Genomic DNA, 27,868 nt, shown 5'->3' with positions numbered 1-27,868 from the left:
TCCGAATGCAAGCTCGCACAGCGTTCCTGTGCCAGATGAACAGGGAGTGCTGCGGGACACAACTCAAACTTTACAGGTCCTGCTGTTTAGGAGGGATGAGATTCACAAATGTGACATTTAATTTAGTTTGGATTAATAGCTGAGTATCAGCAGAAACTGACTGATGGCAGCAACTTCGTGAAGTCACAAGGCTGAGGAGAACAGACAGCAAACAGAATTCTACTTATTCCTTCTCTTTCTACACCAGAAATATCAGGGGAAAAAAGCTGTGTTTGGGACTATCTAAGCCTCTTGGGTGCCTTTCCTGGTCAATTCAAAATATGTCTGGGGTAACAAAGGTATGGATAACTGCAGTGATGTCTGCATCTGAGCGAGATCAGATTTTCGGCAGGCTGGAGATAATACTGAAGGCTCTTTGCTGTGAGATATCTGGTAGAATTTCATAGGACTTTAATTTCAGTCCATTTTGATGACAAGAAGGCAGATATTTTCAGTAGAAAAAGTACTCATGGATTTTACTGGGCCATCCAAATGCCTCTAGCTCCCAGCTGTCATCAGCTCCACTTCAATCTAATAGTTCTCAATTTATCCCTCTGCCTGTGACAGATCTTGACAGAATAAAGATACCGATTTGTTAGGCTCTGATGAAAAGGAGACCCAGGGCCTCATTTACATTTCCAGACACTTTTAGTTTTACTTGCATCAATGAATCTCATTGAGGTAAATAGATTTTTGCATATTTACATCCTAAATTGATATTTAAATTAAAAATACATATTATAAGGTTTAATATGCTACAGAAGATAAATATTCCCAAATTACATTAAAGCTGTTCAAAAACAGTGAGTTTGTACAGGAATGAATGCCTGTGCATTCAAGAAAGCCCAGCTTGAACATATTTGCTGAGGCAGACCTGATCTCTGAAACTGTCAGCAAGGCTGTAAAAGGTAATTTGTCAGTCTTTTGTAAGGAGCTGTTTACTGGATAATTTCATTGTTCAGATGTATCGTTGCCGAAATATCGCTACCTATGTAACAGCTTCTTTGCCAGAGATATCCTCACCAAAGCTTTTTTTGCCTTTTTTTTTAAAAAAAAAAAAAAACAAAAAACTTTGACTTTTTTGCTTGTGGCAGTCATTTACAATTCTCATGTCATATTTGCAGAACTCATCAGCTCAGAAAAGGTTGAGTAAGAAGTTGGCAAAATCTCACTCAGTACCTTGTTAATGAAAATACAGTTTAAAACATTTCTTTTTGTGCCTACATAAAAATACTGCTTTATTTGTTTAAAGTCATCCTGTGCTTAATCTGTACTAAATATTTTCAGTCTCCTACTATGTTTCTTCAAGTTGATGCAAAGCTCTGTTCCCAGTCTGTTGAAGTAGCTTTTACTTCTTGTAGAAGGTCCAGGAAAAAGGATCACGTTCCGTACCGTGTGCTTGGCATCACCTGAACAAAACAGAGTGAGTGGAAAACAAAAGCTCAGCTTTGAATCTTACTCCACCAGCTCAAGTTAGTTCTAGCCAGATCCTTAGTGTTATTTTATATGCAGATTTTGTCTGTGTGTGTGTGATATCAGTGCCAATTCCATTGGGCAAATACAGGATGCATAGGGATTAAAAAAAAAATCTAGCTGCCAACAAGAAAAAGTGCTTTGTAACCACACTTTGGAATGGAAACAATTTTTAAGATATAGATCAAACTGCGTTTATAGACTCAACTATTGGCAGCTTTTCATTGAGCTATTTCCTGTGTGCCTATTGCATAGAGCAGTAATCTAAATGCTTAAACTAACATTTAAAAACCTACTGAACATGAATAAATGAATGAATAAAATACTGTGTGAAGCAGCATGGAAAAGAAAATGATGTTGAATTTTCTTTCATGCCCATATATAATTCTCATGGGAGAATCCTGAGGATGTGATCTGAATATAAATAGTCACTCTAGCTAGTACTTCCTAATAATAATGTTTTAATTGCTAAAAGAAAATATCCAAGTAACCACAACAACAAAAAAAAATCCAGAAATGACATCTAAAGAAGAGAAATTTGCTAAAAGCTAAGTACAGTCAACAGTAAAAAGTGATTATTTGTCTGAATTACTTATCTAATGCACAGGTCTGATATCCCGTAACATGCTGTAAATCTGCAAGTGTGAAGATCACAGTCAAGGTAAGTTTAGGCTTTCTTTGTTTGCTCAGTTTGAAATAGCTGTGTTAACTTTTTCTTTTAAAAGTACAGAGCTCGCCTATTGGCTATTCTGCATCTTTTCAGTGCTTTTTATGGGGCAGATCTTCTAGAATTTAAATGTTTGCCCTTTGCTTTAGACACACATTTGCTGGTGGTGCAGCTGACCTACTGATAGCATCTCAACAAGGTTGGTGTGGTTGGGATGTGGTGGCTATGTAGGATTTTACCAGAGAAATCATGGGCGTTCTGCTTGACTGGAGTTTGTTCTTTATATCCATGCCGCACCTCCTCTAGGAAGGATGGCAGCTCCAGTATGAGACAAGGTTTAAAGTCAGAGAGTGACTTAGGCTGGACCTCTGGAGGCACCTGACTTGAGGAGGAGCAGCTTACGTGGGGTTGCTCAGCCAATTTCTGAGGGGAGTCCGCAGCCCCTCTGGGCAGCCTGTCTGACTGTGACACCAAAAAAAAAACCCCACTCAGACATATTTCTATTTTTCTTTGACTATAACCTTGTAAATTAGGATCACAGTTACAAAAGGTGTAGTTATAAACTTAACTTTATATACTGTTCCCAGCCTGAAAGTCAAAGTAGAGGGTGAAGGATTAACCATTCAAACAGATGAGGCAGCACTGGAGTTTTCCTCTATTTGGGCCCTGAGCACTTGTAAGAACACAAAAATATAATTTTGAATCAACATGCTTGAGATAGAAGCGTTAATGTTATACAATAAATGCATTGTCAGCAAAGTACTGACAGTTTTGTTTTTATGCATTTCTTCTACACTGCTTTGGACCGGAGACAAGCTGGGACCGAGACGTTGTGGTTGCAGCTGGCCAGGGAGAAAGTCCCAGCTGCTGTGACGCGGTGGTCGCCGGCGGCAGGACCCCAGCACCTGCAGGGACGGCGCCTGGGCACCCCACGCGGGATTTTCAGCTCGTTAGCTGTACGGCAGTGAGCATCGCAGTCCTCAGCAGCTGCTGTCTCACCTTTCACTACCTCCCACCAAAAGCATCTGGGATGGTTTTGCATCCTGTTCCAAAGCTTGTACACAGATGATTTCCCAATATATATCCTTAAAGGAATGCAAATATTTTTAAAAGGCAGCATGGCAAAACGCCACGTCAAGCTGCAGAAATGTGACCTGGTAATTATTGTAGGGTGTGTTTTAGATGGAGAGAAAATGCATCAACTACTCTAATGGCTTTTTACATTGCGTATATGCAGACATCACTGCTGAAGATGTCACACCAAAACGTTTAATTTTTTTAATCTAATTTTGTTCTCTAGAAAGATTTAGTTTCAAATGATCCAATGATTAAATCCCCCTCCCCCCAAAAAAAAATTGGTGCGGAAATACGCGAACGTGCGCAGTGCTCGCGAGCCGCAGCCGTTTTCTCCCGCAGTCCCGGGAGCGCTCGCAGCCGCGTGGGGTCCTGCCGCGCGGGGCGGGCAGCGCGCGTGGAGGGGACCGCTCGCCGCGTCCCGCGGCCGGCGTCTGCCGCGAGGCCGCTTCGCACGGAGCCTCCGCGGAGCGGTCCGGCGGCTGTGCTCTGCGGGGCGCCCCGCAGCGACGCCCGCTGCCCCGCTGCCCGACAGACGCCGGGTGCGGAGAGAGTCGTTTGTAGCGAAGCGAAACGAAGGAGACGCAGCGCAGGCGCTAGGTAAGCGAAGACGCCTCGGCATCTTATCGTGCTGAGAAGTCCGCCACACGCCCTCCCCCGACGTCGGGTCTGAAGGATGCGAGCTCGCCGCGAAACCAGCGTGCGGCGGCTTCGAGCAACTCGCACCCGGGCCTTCGCCCGCCGCGGCGGCCTCAGCGCGCTCTCTGCGGTGCCCCGAGGCCGCCTGCGGCCCCGCCGAGCGGGCTTTCGGCCGGGGGAGCAGGGCCCGCAGCGCCGCGGCCAGCCCCGTCCCGCGCGGCCGCTTCGGCTCTGCGCGGAGCCGTGAGGGCCCTGGCGCGGCGCGGGGCCGCTGCCGCTCGCCGGGCGCCACCCTCGAGAAAACGCGCCGGGCAGCGGCAGCCTCCACCTGTGCGGCGCGGCGCGGCGCGAGGCGGGCAGTGAGCCGGGCGGGGGGTTGTTTGGGGGGAGAAGGAGAAGCAAAAACCCCCGCGGGCCCTGCGCGCCCGCCCGAGGGGGCTGCTCCGCGGGGGCGGGGCGGCGCGGCGCGGCGCGGCGCGGGGGTCGCGCGGGCGGCGGGGCGCGCGCGGCGGGGCATGCGCACTGCGGGGCGCCCTCTCACCCCGCGCAGCTATGCCAAGTATGCGCGCGGCGGCCGCGCGGCGGGAGCCGAGCGCGCGCCGAGGCACGGCGGCCATGGGGCAGCGCGGCCCGCCGCCGCCGCCGCCGCCGCCGCCGCGCAGGGGGGCGGCCCGCGCCCGCGCGCCGCGGGGCAGCGCCTGCTGAGGCGGGCGGGAGGACCCAGGCATGGCCGAGCCGCTCCGCAGGACTCTCTCCAAGCTCCGGGGCCGGCGGTCGCAGCGCGGGGCGGCGGCGGCCGCCGGGCACCGCCACGGCGGGAGCTGCGCCCCGCAGGGTAAGCGCGGCGCGGGCGCGGGCGGCCCCCGCCCTCCGCCCTCCGCGCGCGGGGCCGGTGACCGGCGGCCGCGGCACCCGACGGTTACCTCGGGGCTCCGCGGGAGCGCGGGCCGCGCGGCGCGGCCTCCCGCTGGTGCGGCGCCGCTTCCACCTGCGCGGGCCGCGGGGCGCGGGCAGGGTGGTGCCTCCGCGGGGAGGAAAGGTGCCGCCGCCGCGCGCTTTGAGTGAAATCTCCCTTTTCTTAACCCCTAAAAGTCGTCTGAATCTCAGCTACGAGCTCGTCAGGCTTGTCGCTGCAGCTTGCTTATGTTTTCGCATGTGCGTGCACTTGTATACATATGCATATATACGTGTGTGTGTATATATATATATCTATATGCACACACACAAAAGAATCGTGCGTATGCTGTAACTTGTTAAAGCCCAGCAGTTCTCCTGGTAAAGCCTTTAACACCACAGTTCTACTTACTTATGTTTTGTAGCAAGTCGGCAATGATGGGAGAAAGCACGAGATGGTGATTTTCCCCCTATGGAATATCTTAAGGAAATGGTTCATGTTTAAAAGCTGAATTTGTTTTCGTTGGTCAGTATGGGGTTATACAAACTTTAGGTAAACAAGAGCAGAGTCATAAAACTGATAGGATTTTAAAGAAAGCTGCTAGTGTTTTCATCAAACCAAACTATATTTATTCAGGTTTTAATTTTTTTCCAGTTCTTGTGTAAGTCCTGAATTTGTTGTGCACAGAAGTCACATACTGTGGCATATCTAAATTGGTCTCAAATCAGTCCCTGTCAGTAGCATCCTTATATCAGTAGCTTCCTTTCAGGAATAAAATTTTCTCCTGAAAGTAAGAAGTTGTCAAATTTAGACTGCTCTTTTGTATGCAGCTTTGCACATTTTCTTATACAGTTCTCTATCATTCTTTGGCTTGTATTTGTTTTCTACTCATTTTCAAATGGTGCCTTTGAAAGCTTACAAAACAGTTTTTAGTCTTGCTTTTGTTGCATTTAAATTATTAGAATGATTTAAATAGTTATTTTATGATTTTATTAGGAAACTTGGTGAAACCCAGTTTAAATAACCATTTTTATAACCAGAAGAAATACGGACTTTTTGATCTATAGATGGAGAGACTGGAAAAAGCCTTTCCCCTGTTCATTGTACTCTGACAAGCAGAGCTCAGTATCCCGTTGAAATATTTTGTATGCATACCTAAAAGGCCAAGTGTTAATCATGAACTTGATAAAGTAGAAACATTGAGGCTCTGATTCTGAAAAAGCATGTGTTGTTACCATGAGATTTTAACTTAAATGGTACTTACTGGTATTTATTTAATCTTTTTGTAGAGAGGGTGGAAGGTGAATTGGATACCTGGCTTTTTTTTTTTTTTGTTATTTTTTTTTTCCTTTCCCTTCTACTAAAACCGTATTGAAGCCTTTTTTGGGAAGGAACTGTTGCCCGGTGCTGTGTCTGTGCTGTGTCTGAGCAGTAAAGGCCTGGTCTATTTTGGGGAATTCCAGAATAAGTTGAAGTACAAATACTAGTGTAGCACAGACAGCATTCTTCTGAATAAAACTTCACTTTCGAACCAGAAGTAAGTGCGTGTGTATATCCCTGGAAGCTTTGTGTTTATTTAAATTCATCTCATTAGCATAGCTAACAGCACTGGAAACTTTCGAGTTACGTTACTCGGCCGCGGCAGCGTTGTGCCCCGGTGGTGCGCGGACAGACCCGGGAGCGCTTTGCTTCGCCGCCTGCCGAGCCGGCAGCAGCCGGAGCCCTGACCGCGGCACCCAGCGCGCCGTCCCGGAGCTCAGGGCAGAAGCCTGGGTAGCTATTTCTGAACTCCATGATCCCAAAGCAAACTGGTTTTTGGCAGCTGTTTTTAAGCTAACTCTGCAGATCTGCTTTTGCACCGCTACGCTGCGGTAAGGACACACCTGAGAGCTGCCCAGAAGGGCAGAGGCTCTGCGCTGGAGCTTCAGATGGCTGCATTTCACTGAGTGTTGTCTGCAGCTTTTCAGTAATGCCTAATAAAACACTGAATGCTTGTGAAGCTTGAATCTTGCTACAGAAGGAATAGTGGACTTTGTGAAGCACATCCACAAGCTCGGTACTTATTAATTAGCATCATGTTATTTAAGTGATGTTTAACGTAGCTTTTTTTTATGTAGTCAGAGACTGTGAGCCCGTATGCACAAGGATAGAACTCGTACGGCATTCTGGAAGGTTTATCTTTAGTTTCTCTGATCTTGGCCCCTTTTGCAATACGTTTGAGAACGCAAAATAAAGTGAACTGAACTGAACCACTGATTGTGTGGCTACTTGCTTGTGAAACTGTTTCTAAAATAAACACAGGCATGAGGGCTTTCAGGATCGGGGCCAAGTTTGAATAAAGGGGAAGCGGCACTTGGAAATATAGCTATCAATTGCAAAAGCTGCAACTGAAAGATTTAAAAATAAGTATATCAGATGAGATTCACTGAACATTTACAATCAGTGACTTTTGGCAGCATGTTGGCTAATTCACTGTTCAGAGATCTAGAATGGGCAGTTTTGAATGAGAATGTGATGCACAGCATATTCATGCAAGCATTAACATTATTTGAAGTTATTTAATTGTTAGTGTTTCTTTGGTAAGCTTTTACAAATTCTTATTGAGATGTCCAGATGCATGCTGAAAATAAAGTCATAGCAGAACATGTTGTCCAGCTTGCTTGGTGCATTTGCAGTTTTAGGAGCAAAGGGCAGCCTAAGGCTGAGATTCCAGATGTGTCATTGGCTTATATATTTAGGCATGTTTGTACTTCTGCTGTTTCTGAGAATTGTAAGCTTTTTTAACCAATGCTCAAGGGCCTGCATTTCTATGGTAAAGCAGGAAGTAACAGATATTTTTGTTTGTGGAAATATGATTCTGGTATGTTCCATCTATTTATATTATCAGAATAGGAACCATTCCTTAGGCTGTCTTTGGAAAAGTTGAGGGCTTTAAGGTAGTTATCAGAGGCAGGAAGAAGACTTCCAAATCTATATTATAGTCATGTTATTTCACTAGTTCTGTTTTTGTGTCATACTCAACTGTAACAGTCATGTAACACTAACTATAAATGTTAAAAGTGGTAGATGTATTTCTTTAGAGCAAAAATATGTGAAAGTTTGCTAAAATAATTGCCTTTTCATATTATATACAGAAATACAGGTATCTACAACAAAAGCATTACTAAGAATTCACTAATAAAAAAGTAAAAACAAAAGGCCGTATCTAAAATGGGTATTTTTTTATATCAGTGTGGGAATACAGATGTAAATGAATGGGAGCAGCACAATATCAGTAGAAGTTTGTACTGATCAAAACAAACCTACTATAGACAGATCTGATAATAAGGATGTATTATATACATTCGTAATATAATATAATCCTTGCCCTGTTTGTATTTCAATTAATAGTGCTTTTAATTCATATTCCATAAAATTGGAGTGACAAGGTTTACCCGTAGATAGGATGACATTTGTTTTCTTTGTCTCTGTGCTTTATACATTGACACCATGGCACACATTTGTCACTTGTAGTATAGGTTGAAGAAGAATATTGGTAAGCAATGCTCTGTTTTGCAATTTGTGATCTTAAAGTTTTGTCCTATCTAACATGCTCTAGGTGATCCTGCTGAGCAGGGAGGTTGGACTGGATGATCTCCAGAGGTCCCTTCCAACCTTACTGATTCTATGATTCTATGTTCAATTAAATATTTAATGGTTGTAAATCTCCAGATTCACTGCAAACCAATAGTCCTTAAAAACCATAGTGACATAATGATGGAGGTAGTTAGTAAAAAAATATTCTCAAAATCAGATGTGCATGTAACATTGTGCTCTTTATAGTCATTCTTGTATTTGTATTCAAAGGACATTAGAATGGCTGAAAGAAATTGTTAAATTGTACTGTACAGACAGTGCAAGTTACAATAAGAATAGACTGTTTTTCCCAAATATGTTTGTTGCTTCTGGTATTAAAAAATATTTCACATTTATATACAGAAGTACCAAGCTCAAATTTCAGATTGGATGTGAATTTTAGATTAAAGATAAATGTTGACTTCTGGATTGAAAAAGAGTGCAATAAACAGTGAAACAAATGCCATACCATACCATAAAGTTAATATGACTGGTGTCACTTGGAAGAACTTCAACCTATGTTCATCTAATTTAATAACATCTAATTTAATCAAACATTTCTTTACATAATGACTTGGCATCACAAAAAAGTTAATTTACAAATTATTTTCATTAGTTTGCTTCTCTTTCAGTTCAAGTCTTCTCTTGCTTCAGAATTGGCAACATCACTATTGCCAATGTTGGGATGTTAAAGAGTACATAAACGATAACTGAAAATAGGGTTTGCACTGGCCCTTTTCCAGGGCCTGTTTGATATTAAACTTCACTTTGGGAATAGAACATTGTTTTTCCAAATGCCTGTAATAGGATTACTTTATTAGTAGCTTCTGGCACCCTGTAATTTCGTCTTAAAGAGATTTGTAGATATTGTAAGCGTTTACTATCTCTTGGAAGACACTTAACATCCTCTAGAATGTGGACTGTAGTTGCAGACAGTCTAAATGGAGTGAGGTATTCATGGTAATACTCTGAAGTCACGAGGCAGACTTATCAACAGAAGTATTAGATTGCTCAAAAGTGGAGTGACAGTTGTGTTTTGTGATGTACATATTCTTGGAACGTGCCACAAGTATAAACATACTTCTCATACCACTTTCAGAACAATGTCAAAGGCTTCCTCAGTTCGGACTTCAACTGAAGTACCTACTCAAAATTGACTTCTCAAAATCATAAGCATAGCCTTTACCAATTGCACATTATGTGCCTCATCTTTTTGTTAGTTTGTTTCTTGAAATAGTAAAGAAATTTTGTACAGAACCTTTACCTTGGCACACTTTTTTTTCAGGCTGTGGATGGAGGAAAGAACAGAGTTGCTGCCAGATCACTGCAGCTTTTCTGCAGAACTGAGTCTTTGCAGCCCTGCTTTTACATTTTTCTAATATTCTGTTAATTGACCAACTTAGGCCCCATAATAACTGCAATTTATTGCAGTTACTGCAATAACTGTAATACAATAACTTCAACAGTTTTTCACAGACTTTAAAATTAATATGGTATTCTTTGAATCCAAAACAGTGGATTCAGTTACATATCACATGTAATACATATATAACATATCACAATTCATCTAAGCAAGGAACCCCTTTTTTAAAAAATAATCACCAAATGATGAATCAGGTCTTTGGGATCTTATCTCTCACAGGAATCTCCTCTGTCCATAGTGTGCAAATGTAAAAGGAGGGTAAAAGGGAAGGTGTTGAGAGAGGAAGTCTTTTTCCTGTCTCCCTGTGTGAAGTAAACTTAGCTTAATTTACAGAGCTACTCCTTGAGTCATTCAGAGAAGTGTCCGTATTTTAATGTATTGTTGATGAGTAAGTACTTTTTTGCTAGAAACAATGTTTAAGCAGTATGAGACAGCTGTTCCTGTTCGGAATCCCCATTTGCAGCGGATTTTGTGTTAAACCAAGTATCTGTTGTATGAAAACTTGGTTATCCGTGTCCAATCTTAGTGAATGGGAACCCGTTAACTGGGCTTACAGTGGAGGTTGTTATATGACTTCCAGTTTCCAATTTGGATGCTTTGCATTGAGTCCTAGCAGCAGGCCTGGTCTGACAAGTACTTGCTAGCACATTCCTTGTGTTGTCCCACTCTCAGGATGAGGCACTACTACAGGTACCTCCAGTACAGCCTCTGGCAGCCTACATCAAGTAGGGAACTTTTGCTAAACAGGATTCTTGAAAGTACTCGGACAAAATGACCAAAATCAAGGGACCATTTCAGTGTGTATTAAATGCTTAGCTATTGCTTTAATGAAATTCTCTGACAAATTTTGAAAGTAGCAGAAGAATTTGATTAGTTCCTATGTAAAAGTTTTACTGCAAAGTGAAATTTTAAAACTTGGCCCCAATTGTTCTTCCTCCTTCCCTCCTTATGATTGTGCCTTTGGTTTTGTTCTCAGGAAATCGGTATTTTAATGGGTAAAATGTTGTCACTATTTTTAAATTTAAAGGGAATGCTTCTGTCTTGATCATAGAATCAGGCTGTCCTTTCTGGGAGGATTCTACCCAAAAGACGTCCTTGCCTTTTTTTGGTATCTAAATCTAGAAGCAAATCTGCATGTTTATTTTAAGGTCATTTAAGTGATGTATCAAAGCTAGAGGCTATTTCTTCACTGGCGTAAGTAAACCGTAGAATTACTACCTAGCAACTTTTCAAACCAATTGTATGTGTACTTATCAGAACAGAAAGCAGTTATTTTCATCCAAGTATGTATGACCTTTCAGCAAGGCTATTTTACTGACATTTATCTAAATTACATGGTGTTAAAAAATACAGCCAAAGAAGTCTGAGTTTTTTCTTAATTATGTGCATGTTCTGCCTTGACAGGCTGAAATCTAATTTTATGATAGTATCAACTTGTCCTTCTAGATGAGGTCTAACATGAATGTGATTTGATGGCATATGTTTTTCTCTGTGTTATTAGAAGCAGAATGATATTCTGAGCATCTGTTTTCCCCCCTGTTTTTTATGCTTTTCTTTTTGGCAACAGATTTAATTGAAAATGTTTACATAGCTTCAAGAAGCAGGAGAGAACTTAAAACTCCTAAGACAAATGAAGTCCCTGAACACAGGCCACAGATGACCAGCATTACTGTTTCGAAGAAACGCAACTGGCTACACCAGAGCTCTCACAGGTCTCCTCATATGGAAGAGGAAAACACATGTAAGAAAATGCAAGGGGCTGTTATCCAGGTGCCTAAATCTCCCAGTCCATTACCTGAACCCAAAATGCAGAAGGTTCCTTCCAGATCACCCGTAGGGCCAGAATATACTGCAAGAGCCTACAGTTCTGCAGACGCCGTTCCAAACGCTACGAGCTCTTTCATACTGAGAAACTGTACTCTAGACTTCAGTGAGGATAACGATGCAGATGATGAAGGAGAAATATGGTACAATCCTATCCCTGAGGATGACGAGCCAGACTTCCCTAGAGTCCGCTCTTCTGTTGTGAATAGCTCTGGTATGGTGGACTCCCAAGCTGCCAGTTACAAAACCCTGCCTGGGAGTGACTTGGTTAAAGCTGAGGGGGCCCACGAAGGTCCGCCACGCTGCCCAGAGCACGCAGGGGACAGTCTCATAGCTCAGCCTGGTGAGCTGAATCCGTCTGGAGCCATGTGTCCCCCAGAGCATGCGCAGCTGTACAGGCAGAGGTTTGTGGGCAAGAGCCAGAGTGGGCCAGCCGCGGAAGACAGTTCGGCGTTTAAATGTTCTCCACCAGGTAAGAAGGTTCTGGAGTGTAAACATGTTGTCTTCTGTTTTCTTTTAAAGGAGTGATAAATCTTTCATATACCTCTCTTCTTTTTCCTCTCCTTTTATCTTTCTGAAGCAAATTTCCAATGGAAATACCTGAGAATTTCTTAAAAATTACTCTAATAATGATGTCAGTATCTACTAAATGTAGAACTGCATAGTGATTTCTCAGTCAGTTTGTTCATCTCACCTGTCCGGTATTACAGTTTTTCACTGCCTTAGTTGCCATCCTGCCATCCCTCTGGAATCAGCTCAGAACTTGAATTAGAGTGCTTCTCCCCCCCCCCCCACCTAGATGGAAACAAAAGTTTTGTATAAAAGTGAGTTTGCTGAATAGACTTGTTAATGTGAGGACACGCTTGGTATCTTTTCTGTTAGCTAGTGTTGAATTCTGCTCTTGAATTCTAGTCTTGAAACTACTTAATGTCTTCTGAATTTTCTTTTATTTGCTCCCTGTGATTTCTACAAAGACTTGGATGTTTGTATAAACCTATTAATTAAATCACTTCCAATACTTGCTGTCCTGTTGACTGTTTTTCACATATGGAAGCAACCTGTTTGTTCTTTACTATCTTATGCTGAATGATTGATAGTCCTATTTTAATGTTTCCGTTAGTGATTGAATTCAGCAACTTAGTAAAGATTCTTCTCAGTTTGTTCTAAAAACAAAAGAACTCAAAAATAAAACCACACCAAATAAAATGAGGCAAACCCTGTTTTCCAACGAAGTGTTATTTTTCCATTATTGTTGTGTATTATATTATCGTATCTTGACCTTAAGTCTAATATCCTACTAAGATTTATGATCTTAGCATGAAGTTCAGGAGGTGAGGAATTCCTGATTCTGCTTGACATCTGCTTGATTTGTTTCTGGATAGAATAATTAATATTCCAACATTATCACTGTTTCATTTACAAAATAGGCATATAATAATCCTCTGAATTGTTTGGATATGTAACATTTTTTATAATCAAAAGCCATGAAAGTTCATATTGCACAGTTTAGATATTTAACTGCCTGGGCTTTGAAGACCGTTCCCTTAGCCTTGCTGTGTAGGCGGTGGAGAGAGGTGGAGTGAGTGGCACAGCGTGCTTTCTGGTGAGCTCAGGCTCCAGCTAAGTGGAGGCACAGTGCACTGAAGTTGATGAGCCCATGTTTCTGCTGCCATCGTAAGGAGGGTCTGAAGCATCTGAGCCAGATCCCTGTCCTGCATTGCCCTCTGGAGGACTCGCCCTCTGTGCGTCCCGCCCGGTGCCTCCACCAAGTGCTGGCAGACTTCGGGGCCCACATTTGTGAATGCCCAAGTTATTTTGCCTAGATTACAAGTGCAGAAGTGACTGCTGGAAATGGGATCTATTCACAAAGGTGCAACACAGCTTCTGCAAACTGGGAGGAAAAAGGCTGTGTTGCTTCTAGGAGCTCATATTTTCTTTTTGTGGAAACACGATGGTACTTCTAGTCACAAAGTATATTAAGAACTAGACATCTCTTTAGAAGGTTTGCTCTATCAGCTGCATTAAATGCTTAGGCTGATTATATTTGCTTGCAAGATAGATGAGTACGGTGTTCTTAGATAGACTTTTTCATCAGTAGATCTCTTTAAGTGCTTCGGAAAGAACACTAAAACATGATTTTTTAGAAAAACCATGTGTGTTTTCTGCTAACTCTTTGACCCCCTTTTTAGGAGATGAATCTCTTGATACATAGGTGACTCCACCTCTTTTGAATGACTGTTTCTTTATATATGAAGAAAAATTATCTACATTTTTCACTCTGAAGAAGCATTTGTTCCTGAAAGGAAAATTGCCCATTGAATGTATCTCATGAAGTCAGGAAAAAAAAAAGAATTTCTTTTTATTAGTTTATTAGTATTAAGTATTATTCAATACTATATATTGAGTTAATTAAGCTATTTTAAATGCAGTTCTCCTTTTGTGTGCATTGAACAGTGATCACATTGACTAGATTGTCTGATGAAGTGGGTCCCTGCTGCTTGGTAATTGGCTTTATTACAGAGAGGTAGTTTAGTTCTTTTTAATCCTGTTAACTGAAAATAACTGTGGACACCTTAAATTTAAAATGACAGCTCATCCATAGAAAATTACTGTGTGAAGGGCAACATGGCCAATTTAACTTTATTTGTATTAGAACAGAGTTTGAATTACACACACAGTTGCTGTGAAATAGATGTCTGTATTCTTAGAGCTGTGTACATTAAGCAGTAACACCTGGCATACCTAATTAATGCTCAGAGAAAAGTCTGCTTCTCTGTCTTACTGATAAAAGTTTATGTATGTCAATGCTAGTTAGTACAAGAGTTTAAAGTAGTAGAGAGATCTTAGGAAGCAAAGATTTTTTTAAAAAAGTGGGGTGCTATTAAAGCCAACAAAATATATAGGGTTTTTTCATTTTGTTCTTTTACTACTTTGGACAGTGCAACTAGTTTAATGCTTTAAACTTTGAAATCAAATAAGGCAGCATTGTTTAAAGTTTGGAGAGAAGAAGTGGTCATGGATTTTCATGTTTTCTCTTCATTAATTTCTTGAAAGGTTGTTATTATTAAAGAGTAATATAAATTATTAATGATAAAATTCAGTTATTGGAAGCTTTCCCAAACAAAGCAGCAAATAGATATTTCCTGTAAATTTTGTTAGTAACGTGGGTCATAATTGCAGAGGTGCTGATTTGCCCTATAGTCTTAACTTACCTTGCTGGTTTCTGCTGTTAATCAGGTTACTTTCTCCAATAAATACCATTTATATTAATAAAATTTGTCAGGTAATTCCTCAGTAAATAATTCTAACCATGCTCGTTTTTAAACAGAAACTGTCTAAAAATAAAATACTGCTCTATCAGAGCTTGAAAAAATAATTCATGTATTTTGTTTATGACAAATACACAAAAGGCAATAGTAAGAATTATATAGTTTGATTCTGAATTAACAATGTAGAAACATAGAGTGTCAGCTCATGCTTTTAGATCCATTGGAGAAAAGTTAAGTTGGAAAAGACTGAGACAGATGTTTTTAGTTTTTATATGTATTTAAGGCAAAATGGTTACAACTGTAGAACTGTCACTTTTGTTACATATTGAGTTTTTCATATTGTACTTACAGTTCTTTGCATATATAAAATGCTAAAGAAAATTTGCAATGCAACTGTTTAAGATTGAATTCAAACTGTATGTTTTTATAGCTGCATGTCATCTGCAAAACAGTTGAGGAATGACAGCTCTTTATAACTCTGAATAGTTTCTTCTGAAGAATTTAATATTTTTGCTTTTGGGAAAAGGTTACTGTTGGGGTTGGTGCCTAGCTAATCAGTGGAATGAGTAGATGAGTGTCTCAAAGATATCGTATTAGGATATCTGAATAATAGCTGGCTAGGATCTTGACTGTGCTTTTACTACTAAAAACATGCATGTGTTAGCTGTCTGGATGTAGAATCATAGGAAATAATTTCTTTTCAGCATGGCAGCGAGTTAAGATTGAGTGAAGGTTGTGTTTCCACTCACCTGGGTATACGTGTATGTGCCAACTGGAGCATGCCAAAAATCAAATTAGAACCAAAGTGCTCTTTCTTCATTTGCAGCATGATGACTACCCTGATATACAGATAGATCTTGTGCTGATGTGGGTAAATACTTTGCTTGCTTAGATTTTGCAAATGAGCTTCTAATAGTACTAACAGAGCATACTGAGCAGCAGATCCTACCTCCCAACTTCCTTGAACATATATTGCAAATATTTTTTGCTTGTTTCTTTTCAGATGGAATATGCTTTGTGATTTAGCTATGCAAGGAGCTTTGCTTTCATGAGGCAAAAAAAAATTTATGTGAAATATTTGTGTAATGTCCAAATTATCAAGATGACTTGGCACGTGGTGGAGAGATCCATCCGCTGATCAGTGATAAAATGCCATTGAGACTCAAACGTGATGCAGTTGCCTCTGAACCCTGAAGAATAAGGGGATGTAGCTGTAGCAGTGTTTGTTTTGGTGGTGTGGGGACGAAAGGAAGGAAGCTGAGTCAAGGAGAGCGGCTGGGGAAAGCATCACGCCTCCTGCCGGTACACTGCCCACCCTGCCCACGGCGAAGGGCTTCCTCTGTCTTCTGTGGAGCTGGAACCAGCTTGTCAGTGGGCTTTTTTGGAGAGCGTGTGTATGCTTTGGAAGGTTGAGGGCCTATTCATGTGCGTGTCTTTGATCCACCAAGTGGCAATCCCTTAAAGACCTACTGATGAAAGGGGCAAAATTATGTAGCCCCGTGCAATTGAAGCGGCTAATTTAAAACAGTTACCACGTTTTTCAGTTTCTTATTTGTGCTGAGTAACTGCTTTTATCATCTTTCTTTGTAACTGGAGGCAAAGCTACTTTTTGTGCTACTTGCTGTGAAAGAAGCAGTGAAGGAAGGACAATTTCATGAGACTGGCCCAAATGAATGGTGCTTGGTTTTCAGCACTTAGTGCTACTGCTCATATCTTGGTACGATGCCAGTAACTCAATGAAGCCTAACGTGGTGTATGTGAACCAGGGAATCACTACCGTTTGAAATATTTGCAGCAAATTCATTCTTGTTAGTAGGTAGTGAACTCTCGAGTCTGGTCAGGGATTTAATTATAAATCTATTAAACATGTTTGTTCTTCTCGCTAGTGGAATAACGCTTTATAGACTGCTGTGGAAATCGCTGCCGCGGTGGAAGGGCCGGCAGTGTGCAGCTGGCTGAGCTCGTTATACACGTCTGGCCTCTGGAGGTTACTTTGGAGTTGCTTCCCATTTTAATTAATGCGCTATTTAAAGTAATTTATTTTCTACCTTTTGGGCCAGCAGATAAGTGATCCCTGAGTGGATAGGTTTGTCACAGCTTAATTACTATCAATATAGATAGTATTTTAAGAAAACAAGTTGCAATAATAAAGTTCTTAGAGAATTTTAACTGTTTTAGTAATTTCTCCATTCTTTTGCTTTTAAAAATATGTGGGATTGAACCCTGAATTTGAACTGGTCAAAATAGTAGTTTTCATAGAGGCCAAAAAATTAGGTCTTTTTTACAAGTTAAAAGAGGTGATTCTTGCATTTATTTAGATAATTTGTTGTTATGTAGAAATAAGTGGATGAAAGTGACACTTCTCTTGTATCTTAACTGAAGTTGATTAATTTTGGTGTAGTGTGAATTCTTCTCTTAGTGCTATTTATAGTTCTACTGCGAAGTTTATATCAGAGCAAGTCTGGAACTACCTGGGGGCAAGAAGACTTAATGGGCCAGATTCTGAGCCTAATTAAATTAACAGCCTTTGCTATGAGTTAGAATTACAGAGTTTGTGTCAGGTGAGGATCTATATCAATACCTTTGTATAATTGAGCATAGAGGAACAGTTGCTCTTTTTTTTGCTCACTCTTCAGTCAGATATGAGAACAGTTTTGAGGTATTTGAGCTTTTCTGTTTTCATTTGTGAATTATTTTTAATAATTTTTCACAAGTAAGAATTAGTTTGATTTAAAAATAGAAAAGGGAAAAAAGGCATGAAAAGTTAAGGTGTAAGGGAAACTTTGGTTTGGAATTTTTTTGATTTTCTTTTTAAACGAAATGGCTGTCTTAGCGCTTCAACAATAACACCATTATCTTCAAGATAAACTTTGAGTATTTGATGTGATGTACCCATTACATTTTCTGGAAAAAAATAGGAAAAAATAAATTACATATCAACTTTAGTTTGGTCTTAACTTAGCATTTCCATTAGTTAGCAAAGTGGCTTTTTTGATGTTGTAGTAGCTTAATAGAGTAAGGAACTGATGTCACTTCACTTATTCATCCACCTCAACTTGTTGTCCCAAAAATAAATTACAGATTTTCAGATGAATGTTAAAATAACTCAGAAATCCAACCTAAAGTGATGAGGAACGTTGCATGTAGAATAAGGCAGTCAAATCTGCCTGTAAAATAGCAGGCATTGTTGGCAGTCAGTGTGACAGTGATTTATATGCCCAAGTACACGTAAACAGTGTTAAGCAGGGTCAGACTGATTTTTTTTTCTTACTGTACTAAATCATTGTATATGTCTGGCAGGCACTGTGCTGAAGTGCTTAGGATATTTTAAGCCCATCTCTTCCCTTAGGGCAGAGTTACGTAGGTATAAATTTTGTCAGGGATAACCTGCTTGATTGAATGGACAATGTTTCTATATACAAGCCTGGGATATGATTGTGTGTGTGGGGGGGGTGTCTGAATTTGTGAAAAACTGTACTTCCAATGGGCTGTGTCTAATTGGTTAAGAAAAAAAGGCTTTAATGTTTTAGGCAGCCATATCAGTGAACGAAGTAAAAATTGGCTTTGCTAATAAAACTGAAAAAACAACTAATAGAAGTAATCGCTTATGATGTCAAGTCACTTCATTCCGTATAGTCCCATTTCAGGGTAATCGCTGACCTGTCCAGTGATTAACTGTCTGTCTTTGAGTTGGGTTATCCTATAGCTACTTTTTCTGTCTACTTGTACTGATAAAGCCTCCAGAAAGTGTAATATAAATGCAGGAAGTCAGCTGCATAATTTAGAACTGATTCTCCCCCTTGCTGCTTTGGGAGTTATTTAGCAGCAGGTGCCTCTTATGTTTCCTCTCCTCCTACCATCCTTCCGCTGGGATATTTTTAAAGTGTAGCTGTTGTTAAGGTAAGAGGTGGTGTGTGGTAGAGCAAGTCGGCGATGGGGTAGTTCAGGTTCTGCCTGCAGAACTGCCTTGGCACTTGACAAAAGTAACAAGAAGCAACTTAATTCCTCCAGCATCATCACAACAAAGCGGTGTAAAATGGGTAGGTTTGAAAGTAAAGTGTTATTTGACTGTGCTACAGTTATTTTTTGCAGATTGTGCAGTTGTCTAGTGTGTACACTCTTGAAAATTGTGTGCATACCTCAGCACATTTCTGGCCTTTGTGGAACAACATGTGGCTCAATACTGATGGGAATACCGTCCTGCACAGTACTTGACTGTTAAGTTTCTTCCAGCCACATACTTCATTTTAACTGTTTGGAGCTGAAAACAGCAGAAGTTGGACACATAAAAGTCAGAATGTTAGATTGACTCCTCAGTTTTAATGAGATGGAGGGAAGTTTAATATGCTGGCCTGCTTTTCTAAGCCTGTGCCAGACTTTGACAGAAAAGGAAGATTAATGTTAGCAGGCTGAAGTATGGCACTGATTACTATAGAATGCTCCAGGCCAACCCACCAGTGGGACCGTGCCGTGATCTGCAGTACAAGAGAAGGCTTTGTCCAGCTTTATCAGGCACCACATTTCTTACTAGCTGCTTGCCAAAGGAACACAGCAGGCATGCTAGAAATAGTGCTTTCCCTGTAAGGGAACTACTGCAACGAGATGCAGGACTAAATAGATTTTTCTCTGTTGCTCTGGAAAACAAGTTCTATGGGTTGTTCCTCAACACAAAACTTTCTTTTATGAAGATGCTATTTTAAACAGTTGTCTGCTAAAGTTATTAAAGCCAGACAGACATTGGGATTAAAACTAGTCTTTGGATTTGGAGGGGGGAAGAAAAAAGATAAATCATTTTCATCAAAGTTATGATAAAGACCAAGTTGCCTGATTTTACTGTTTAAGCTAAGTGAAGTATAAAAAGTAAAGTAATAGTTAAATGATGAAAAATTAATTTGGATGAACAGGGGAATTTTAAATAGCACTTTAGTTGTATGGTGATTTTGATTTAAAGTAGTAAATTTAGAGATAAAAACAGAAAACCTTTGAAAAATGTGTAAAAGAAACTGCTATGAAATACGATTTGCCAAGTATCTCGTAAAAGTAGCACTTCTTTCTTGCCTTTTACATGCTGAAAACAGATTCCCCCTTGTTAGCAATAAGGGATAACTGATGCGTATAGATGTTTTGAATCTCTATGAGCTGCTTGGGCTAATTGCAACAAACAAGGATCAGTGTGTTTAGGGGCTCTGTGGTACCTTAGTATGTATGTGCAAGGCTACACAAGTCCTGTTGAGAGCTGCTGAAGTTTGCAAAATGATGAATTAATGTGGTAGTGTTTCTATCAAGAAGCACCATCAGTTTCTCAAGGGACAGAAAAGTAACTGTAAATGAAAGTACTCATGTAATTTAATTCGTATCTATTACTCTGAGGCAAATTCCCCTCTTGCATGTTCTATTTACTTATGTAAATACATTGCCTTTCCTGCAGTCATTCCTGATTCATGCTGATGAAAGTGAGATGATTTGAGCTGTAACTTGAGATTTGGATTTCCTCGAGTTTTCCAACATGGGGGGAACCACAGGTCCAGACTTTGTGCATTAGGTGCAGAAATTTCTGCTGTACTGGGTTAATGCATGATTGTAATTGGTTATCTTTCACTGTTGAGGGATTCTTCTCTCTCTTTTCTCCCCCACCTTGGCATTAGTGTCTATTGATGGTTTGTACCTTCAAAAGTTAGCGATTTCCCATGTGGTTATCACCTGGGGTCTGGGTTACTTCAACTGACGTCACAAGATGGTTATGTCAGGAAAGACACACATATGAAGCACTGCAAGATGTGGCTTTTGGAAAGAGTGAATCTTTGTTGTATTCTTCCTCCTCCTCCTTCCTGCATCAGAAAAGATGTTTTGAGAGAAATGGAGTAAAAATGTGAGACACCTTGCCTGCATCTACATGAGTAAAATTTAGGGCTATTTTGGTAACAGAGACACGCTGAAGAACATAGCTGTCTTTTTCATTAGAGATGAGCATCTCTCCTTTAGGCTTCAAAGGAGTGGGCAGCACTGTTGTGTTATCAAGTAAGACAGCTTCTTAGACAGAAGTATATTTGTCATGGTCCAGTGTCTTCGCATTTAATATTAGTGTTATTACACCTGTGTCCCAGAAATGTTGTCATGTCTGCTTCTGTGAGGGATGTAACACAAATGGATAGCTGAATGCAATTAAGTGGAATAGGTCATTTGTTTGTATATAGTTTCTGGCCCTTTCATCTCCATAGAGCAGAACAAATCAGGCTTCTGACTGTGAACTGCCAAATTTGGCTGAACAAGTCAGCAGAGTACAGCTTACTTAATGCTCATGAACATCTGACTGATGAATGAAGGCTGTTTGAATGAATCACATTTATCGAGTTATGACAAATCAGCATGTTTTCCCCTAGCTTGAAAGGGTTTTGTATTACTTCAAACAGCAGATAATGAACTATTTAAAATTATTTATTCCTTCTCTTCTACAGGATCTGGAATCATACTTGCACCCAAGACTGACATACCACCAGCAGAAATTTCTCCTCCAAGTCCTAGTCCTTTGAAGAAAGGTGGATCAATCAATTGGCCTTTCCCAGATAGAATTAAATCTCCCAGAACTGTGAGGAAACTTTCCATGAAAATGAAAAAGCTGCCAGAGCTCAGCAGAAAGCTGAGCGTCAAGGGAACTTCAAGCCATAGTAGTAGTTCTGATAATCCTCCTTCTATGCTGAAAGGTAACTGTCGGGATACAAGCCATACCACATCTTTGCCGTCTTCTGGAAACTCAACAGCAGCTGCCAGCAGAAATGTTATAAGTCGTTACCATCTCGACAGCAGCGTGTCATCGCAACACACCTACAAAAAGAAAAGCACGAGGAGTTCCAAATCCTCCAGCAAAGGTGGTTACCTCAGTGATGGTGATTCTCCTGAACTTGTAACAAAATCGGGGAAACATGGACATGAAACCAAGTTTGGGAAAGGAAAGGAGACCCTTCCAAGCAACAGTAGCAAACCGGAAATAGATATTGATGCTTTTAGACACTACAACTTTTCTGATCAACCCAAATGTTCTCAGTACATCTCTGGACTCATGAGCATTCACTTCTATGGTGCTGAAGATTTGAAACCACCAAGAATAGACTCAAAAGATGTCTTTTGTGCAATACAAGTTGACTCAGTAAACAAAGCCAGAACAGCCCTGCTTACATGTAGGACAACATTTTTAGATATGGACCACACGTTCAACATAGAAATTGAAAATGCTCAGCACTTAAAACTAGTAGTGTTCAGTTGGGAACCCACCCCACGCAAAAACCGTGTTTGTTGTCATGGAACAGTGGTTCTTCCTACTCTCTTTCGAGTGACAAAGACACATCAACTGGCTGTCAAGCTGGAACCAAGAGGGCTTATTTATGTCAAACTGTCGCTCATGGAACAGTGGGAGAACTCTCTTGATGGTCTAGATGCAGATCGAGAGCCAGTGATGTTCGGGGTAGATGCTCGAAAAGTTGTTGAGAAGGAAAATGCAGGCTTGATGGTACCGCTTTTGATGCAAAAGTGTATTCTGGAGATAGAAAAGAGAGGCTGTCAGGTACTGTACATTATTCTGTTTTTTGTTAACATTTCTATGTCAGTATGTCTGTGGCTGCTTATCTTTGTACTGTTAACTTCAGGAGCGTGAAAGGGAAAGAGGAAACTAAAAACGTATTTCCACAGTGGATTTTTTTCACTTTGTTACTCCTTTTGCTTGATAAACACTAATCACTGCAATGTAAGAAGAGTAATAGGACTATGTGAAATCATGCTTCCAGGTTGGCCTTTGTAAAGATGATGTACACTTGTTCACAGTAGTGTTTTAAGACTAGGAATAGATAAATGAACCTGCAGGCTCCAGCAGTTATAATGACCCTTAAAATAAGGCAGAACTGAGATTAGAATTTGGAAACGTCTGATTCCTGAGATATGGTTCATTTGATTTCCCACCTATCCAAAACTGAGGCATCTTGCCATTGAAAGCAAAGTGGTCACAGCAGTTCTTCTGCTAACCTTTACTTACGTATGTGCATTCACATTCCCATATCACAAGACTTGACTCTGACGTCGCTTTTACTGTGCACAGCATTAAGGCGGGGAGTAGATTTTTGGAGTTTGAACAGAGCATCTTTCCTAATGCTGCTTTCCCTTGTCTGTCTTCAAGATTAGAGAAGATGGATGGTATAAGACAGTAATGGCTAGCGATGTGTTCTCTTCCTCTTGGTACTGTTCATTGGGCAATGTAATCTAATGGATAAAAATAGGTATGTGAAATGAGATCTGAAAGCCAATCCCTAGTTACAGAAACAAGGAATCTGATAGGAAGGAAGAGGCACAGTCCTGATGGCAAATGTTTCCCCTTGGTAATTCATTTGCAGTTGATGAGAGAACTTTCATATGCTGCTAGACAACGAGCATGAGCCCTTGGTTTCTCTGACACATGCACTTGCTCAAGTGAAGTTGAGAAGTAGTCACACCTACCTGTGTTACTGTTACATGATTACAAGATTTAATACTGCTACTTATCACCTTGGTCATAAAATAGAGATAGGAAATAGTATTTGTATGCAATTATTTTGCCAGAAGTCATTACTGATAATGCCTACTTGACTCATTCTTACTGTGAATGCTTTTCTAACATTTTGCAAATCAGTAGAAAAGCTGTTATAACAAGTATTCTTTCCAGTGTGTATGTCCCATGTCTTCAGCATTTTATTTTGGGCTTATTAGCACCTAGTCATGCAGATGATATTGGGTAATCAAGATATTACTGATAATCAAGCAATTCAGAGTGAATTGTCTGCATGTACTTCATGCTTTTGAGCATGAAATTTAATTTGTGCACTTGCACAGGGAGGACAAAAAGTGCAAAATACACTGTTAACTTCTCATTTTAACCATGTGCCTGTGAACTTGGCTGAGACTTGGCTTTCTTATAGACTGCAGATTACTGGCTGTTATGGTGTGCCACCTCCACCTGCAATTCAGATGTGGAATTAGAAAACTTCATGGTTAACAGTAATTGCATTAGGCAAATACAAGATCATGCCATCTTCAGGAAGAGGGAGTACAAATTCCATTAGATAACTTTATATTTAAAAATGAGTTATATTCACATTGTACAGTACTCATTAACATATAACTGGACAGGTACTCCTGTTTGCAAACCTAGATTCACATTTCTACCCTTTTTGACTCTCCAGTAATTTTGGACTAGGCATTTACTGCTCAGTACACTTGCCTGTAAAGATTATTAAAAATAATTAGTACACTTAGGACTTAGTTCCTTAAGATCTAAGAAGTGCTCTATGCAAATGGTGGTTAGGCAAATCAAATAATGGCAAATAATAGTGATAAAGGCAAATAATAATGATAAAACGTAACAAATTAGAGTGCATGGAAGCCCATGACCAAATTAGTAATTTGGTCCAAGAATGGTGTGGGTTTCATTCCTGTCATCTTGAGCATGTTGAATAACCTCTCCTTTGCATAAAGCTTTTCATATAGTACTAAACATGTACTTGACTGTGCCTTGTGATCTTTAAGGTATCTTGCAGATGTAATAATAGAGTATCCAGAATTCTCTTGAAACCCTGATAAGTGATACCAAATATAATATAAATTTTGTTTACTGTATAGTTTATTTTTGTAAAAATATGTTTATGGTTATTTTATTTTTTTTAATTGGTTTATAGCATTTTGTATTACCACTTACTAGGTAGTCACTTAGGTAGTGTGGCTGCTTTTTTCTGCTAATGATTAATGACTTGTACTTATTTTCATATACTATACTTATTACAGGTATAGTTACTGGTATACTTAAGCTCAAAATACTTTTTCTCCTCATTTATTTCTGCTCAAGTTCTAGTTTTATGTTGTAAAATTAAGCAATTATACTAAGAAAAATAATGGTAATTTGAGTATGTAGGATAAAATAGACTTCTCTCAGTAAAATACTGCCCAGAATGTTTGATATTACAGAAGACATTAATATCATTCACTTGCTCCTTACAGTCCCAACTACATTTCTTTTGTAGAGCTTAATATGCGCATTGTTAGTTGATGTTAAGAGTTGTCACTGCTTGCTTTCTTTAACTTAGGTTTCCTAATATTTGTTTGAATGCTAGTCACGCTTCCCAGAAGAGACAAAACAATGTGATTTGTTATCCTCTGTGCAGGAAAATAATTGATGTGTGGCCATTGTTTTTGCTTCTAGGTTGTGGGCCTGTATCGATTATGTGGCTCAGCAGCAGTTAAGAAAGAGCTTCGAGAGGCATTTGAGAGAGATAGCAAGGCTGTTTCTCTCTGTGAAAACCAGTACCCAGATATTAATGTGATAACAGGTAATAAATTTACTTGCTTTTCTTTTAATGTATAATTGTGACATATTTATAAAGTATTTTTTTAAAAGGTGACTTTTTAACTATTTTTCTGTTGTCATTTAACAAGCTAGTAGCTACTTTTTTATTGCCAAAGGTTAAATGAAAATGAGTACAGTAACCTTGGTGATGTATAGATAAGTGATTTAGAGGGAGGGTATGAAAAGAGCAGCTTTTAAAACCTACCTTATTAGTTACAGAGAAAAATGGGAGTTTGAAAGGAACGAAAGTTCCTGGAGCAGACTCTACCTCTGTTGTCAGTTTGTGCTGTAGTAAATCTTAAATTCAGTTGTGATTGGGAACTGTGTTGTGGTAGTTACTCTGCAGCACATGGGCCCATTTCAGATCCACCTTTTGTCATCCCTTTATGTCGAAGATTGTAGGATTTTTGAAAAAGCAGAGGGCACAAGTAAAGAGAAAAATGGTTTGCTGTTACGATGTTAGGCCACAGTCTAGCAAAGATGTCTGTGCTTGAGTCCACATGCTGTAATTTCAGTAACACTCGTAATTTAGTATAAAAACATCAGTGTGCACAGGGTTGAAGCTGTTCAGCAAATCTTGCTATCCTTAAGGTCAACGGATTTCCCATCATCTTACACAGCCTGGTTAGAACCGCAGGAAAGTACCCTCATTTGATCATCTTTTAAAGCATTATTAAATAGCCTAACCTGTGCAAACTGGAGTGGCCCTTTGCTTGCTGTCACACAGCAAGATTTCTGGCAAAGGTGAGAATGTCTTGGAGTGCAACAATAGAAGATCTTATGAAGCATGCCTTCATTTGCATCATCTTTCTCAGTGAGAGTGTTCGCAGCAGTTGCACTGCACAACTAAATTAAGGTGTTGAATTTTTTTCTTTGTTTGCTTAAAAGTGGAACAATTTCATAAGTATTGATAATATTTTTTTATGTAAATCAAAGTTGATATGATTTCAGGAGTCGCAGACTAAACTGATTACTTCAAGAAACTGGACAAGGAAATTTGTTTCATACCTGTCCAGAGATGGGAGACATAACAGTAGTAACCAGAGTATAAATTTCCTGTGCCAATGCACTTTCTGTAATGTTCAGATGAATTGGACAGTTCTACCCTGTTTGATTTATTTCATCTCAGTGTATTTGGAGTAAATTTTATATTAATATATTTTATAATTACAAGAAGTATTAACTGAAGATACTGCACGGTGACATTCACTTTGATAAGAACCTTGTGGTAAAGAGTTTTCAATTACCTCGTTCATCTTGCTTGATTTGGCTGGTTTCAGTGTTGGTCCTAACTTCCTCACAAGTACTGTCTTTCCCAGAAGCAGAATATTGGGCTTACGTTTCACTCTGATATGATGTATTCTCTATTAAGAGAAGGTGTATAGTAAATACTTCAAAAGATCTTTTAACTTCTTTTTTTTTTCTCTTTAAAAATAAATTTGTGAGAAAAGCGAAGATAACTTCTAAAATCAGATTGTTCCATGAAATAATTGAAGTTCTGTTTTCTTCCCAATTTTCATAAATCAGCTCCAAAAAAAGATGCTCTATTGCTTTGTGCCAAACAGCAGGAACGGTATGATGTTGATGTAAGTAGACAAATGTCAAACAGATACATTGCTGATGTGAGTTTTTGGCACAGAGAATAATAAAAATAGCATTGCACTCCCAAGCTATCTATGATGAAGCAGTATTTGCAGAACTGATGCAGTCTTATGGTGGGGAGGGTATAGGAACTTGTTACCAACATTAAAAAAAAAAGTGATATTTCATAAGTATTTTGAGCTTCTGAGTACATTGTAAGCTCAGAATCAACCATAATTGATTGAAACTGAAATCTGACCTCGGACAGTGCTCACTATAAATCAAAAACCCCAATAGGATTGGCTGCACTAGTCTGATTTCTTTCTATCATGAGTCTATGATGTAGTGACGAAATAGAAAAGTGCACTTTAATATTACGTTGTACATTGCTGTAGGCCTTATTGAAGGTGATGGCAGGAAGGTATTGGCGAATGTGTAAGATCTCCTGGACTCTTAGTCCCTTTTTGGTTTGTATTGGTGCCGTACAATTTTTTGCAACCAGATTGTTTTATAAGGGTCAAAAGCATACAGCTGTCATGTCTGATGTAAAGACTACTGGATATGCTTTTGTATGTTAAATTGCAAGAGTTTACTTACTTAGAGGGAAACGTTATTTTAAGGAACACATTTAAAAGTGCATATGTTTCCTCTACTACCACTGCAGCTCTGCTGTGTAACTTCCACTAGCCCCTGTGTTTGAATACCACGTTGCAAGACTTAATCCAAATGGTGTCGTGTATGTCAGAGGGAGCAGGGGGGAAACTCTGTTTGCACCAATAACTTCCACATACTGAAATATAATGAGTTCTCTGATTAATTGTAAATAGTGCGATCTCAATGTAAAGGCAAGCAGCAAGTTGTGCCCACAGACCTGAGATATCCACTGTGCTTAGTACCGAGAGTAAAAGCGCCCAAAGAATCTATTTCATGTATGTTTGGTAGATGCAGAATGTTTTCCCTAATATTTTACTGCTGTGTTTGCAATGCTAGGGCAGATGCACATGATTCA

General features: G+C 40.0%; 1 protein-coding gene across 2 annotated transcripts in view; it reads left to right on the top strand.

Moving 5' to 3' along the window:
• The first annotated feature begins 3,801 nt into the window (after positions 1-3,801).
• The window catches only part of SYDE2 (synapse defective Rho GTPase homolog 2), a 36,714-nt gene continuing 12,647 nt past the window's right edge, over positions 3,802-27,868 (top strand). The window contains exons 1-4 of one of the 2 annotated variants that reach the window (XM_062581630.1): positions 3,802-3,853; positions 11,393-12,121; positions 21,374-22,476; positions 25,135-25,261. In XM_062581630.1, coding sequence (XP_062437614.1) covers positions 11,482-12,121; positions 21,374-22,476; positions 25,135-25,261 — 1,870 coding nt within the window. In that variant the 5' untranslated portion in view covers positions 3,802-3,853; positions 11,393-11,481. Of the gene's footprint in view, positions 3,854-4,618; positions 4,728-11,392; positions 12,122-21,373; positions 22,477-25,134; positions 25,262-27,868 lie in introns of those variants that run through there. The other variant, XM_062581629.1, reaches the window with a different exon arrangement.

This window comes from Rhea pennata, chromosome 8 (assembly GCF_028389875.1).
Source record: "Rhea pennata isolate bPtePen1 chromosome 8, bPtePen1.pri, whole genome shotgun sequence".
Taxonomy (NCBI): domain Eukaryota; kingdom Metazoa; phylum Chordata; class Aves; order Rheiformes; family Rheidae; genus Rhea; species Rhea pennata.
Note: the sequence above shows the minus strand (reverse complement) of the source record. Positions and strands in the feature narration are given on the sequence as shown.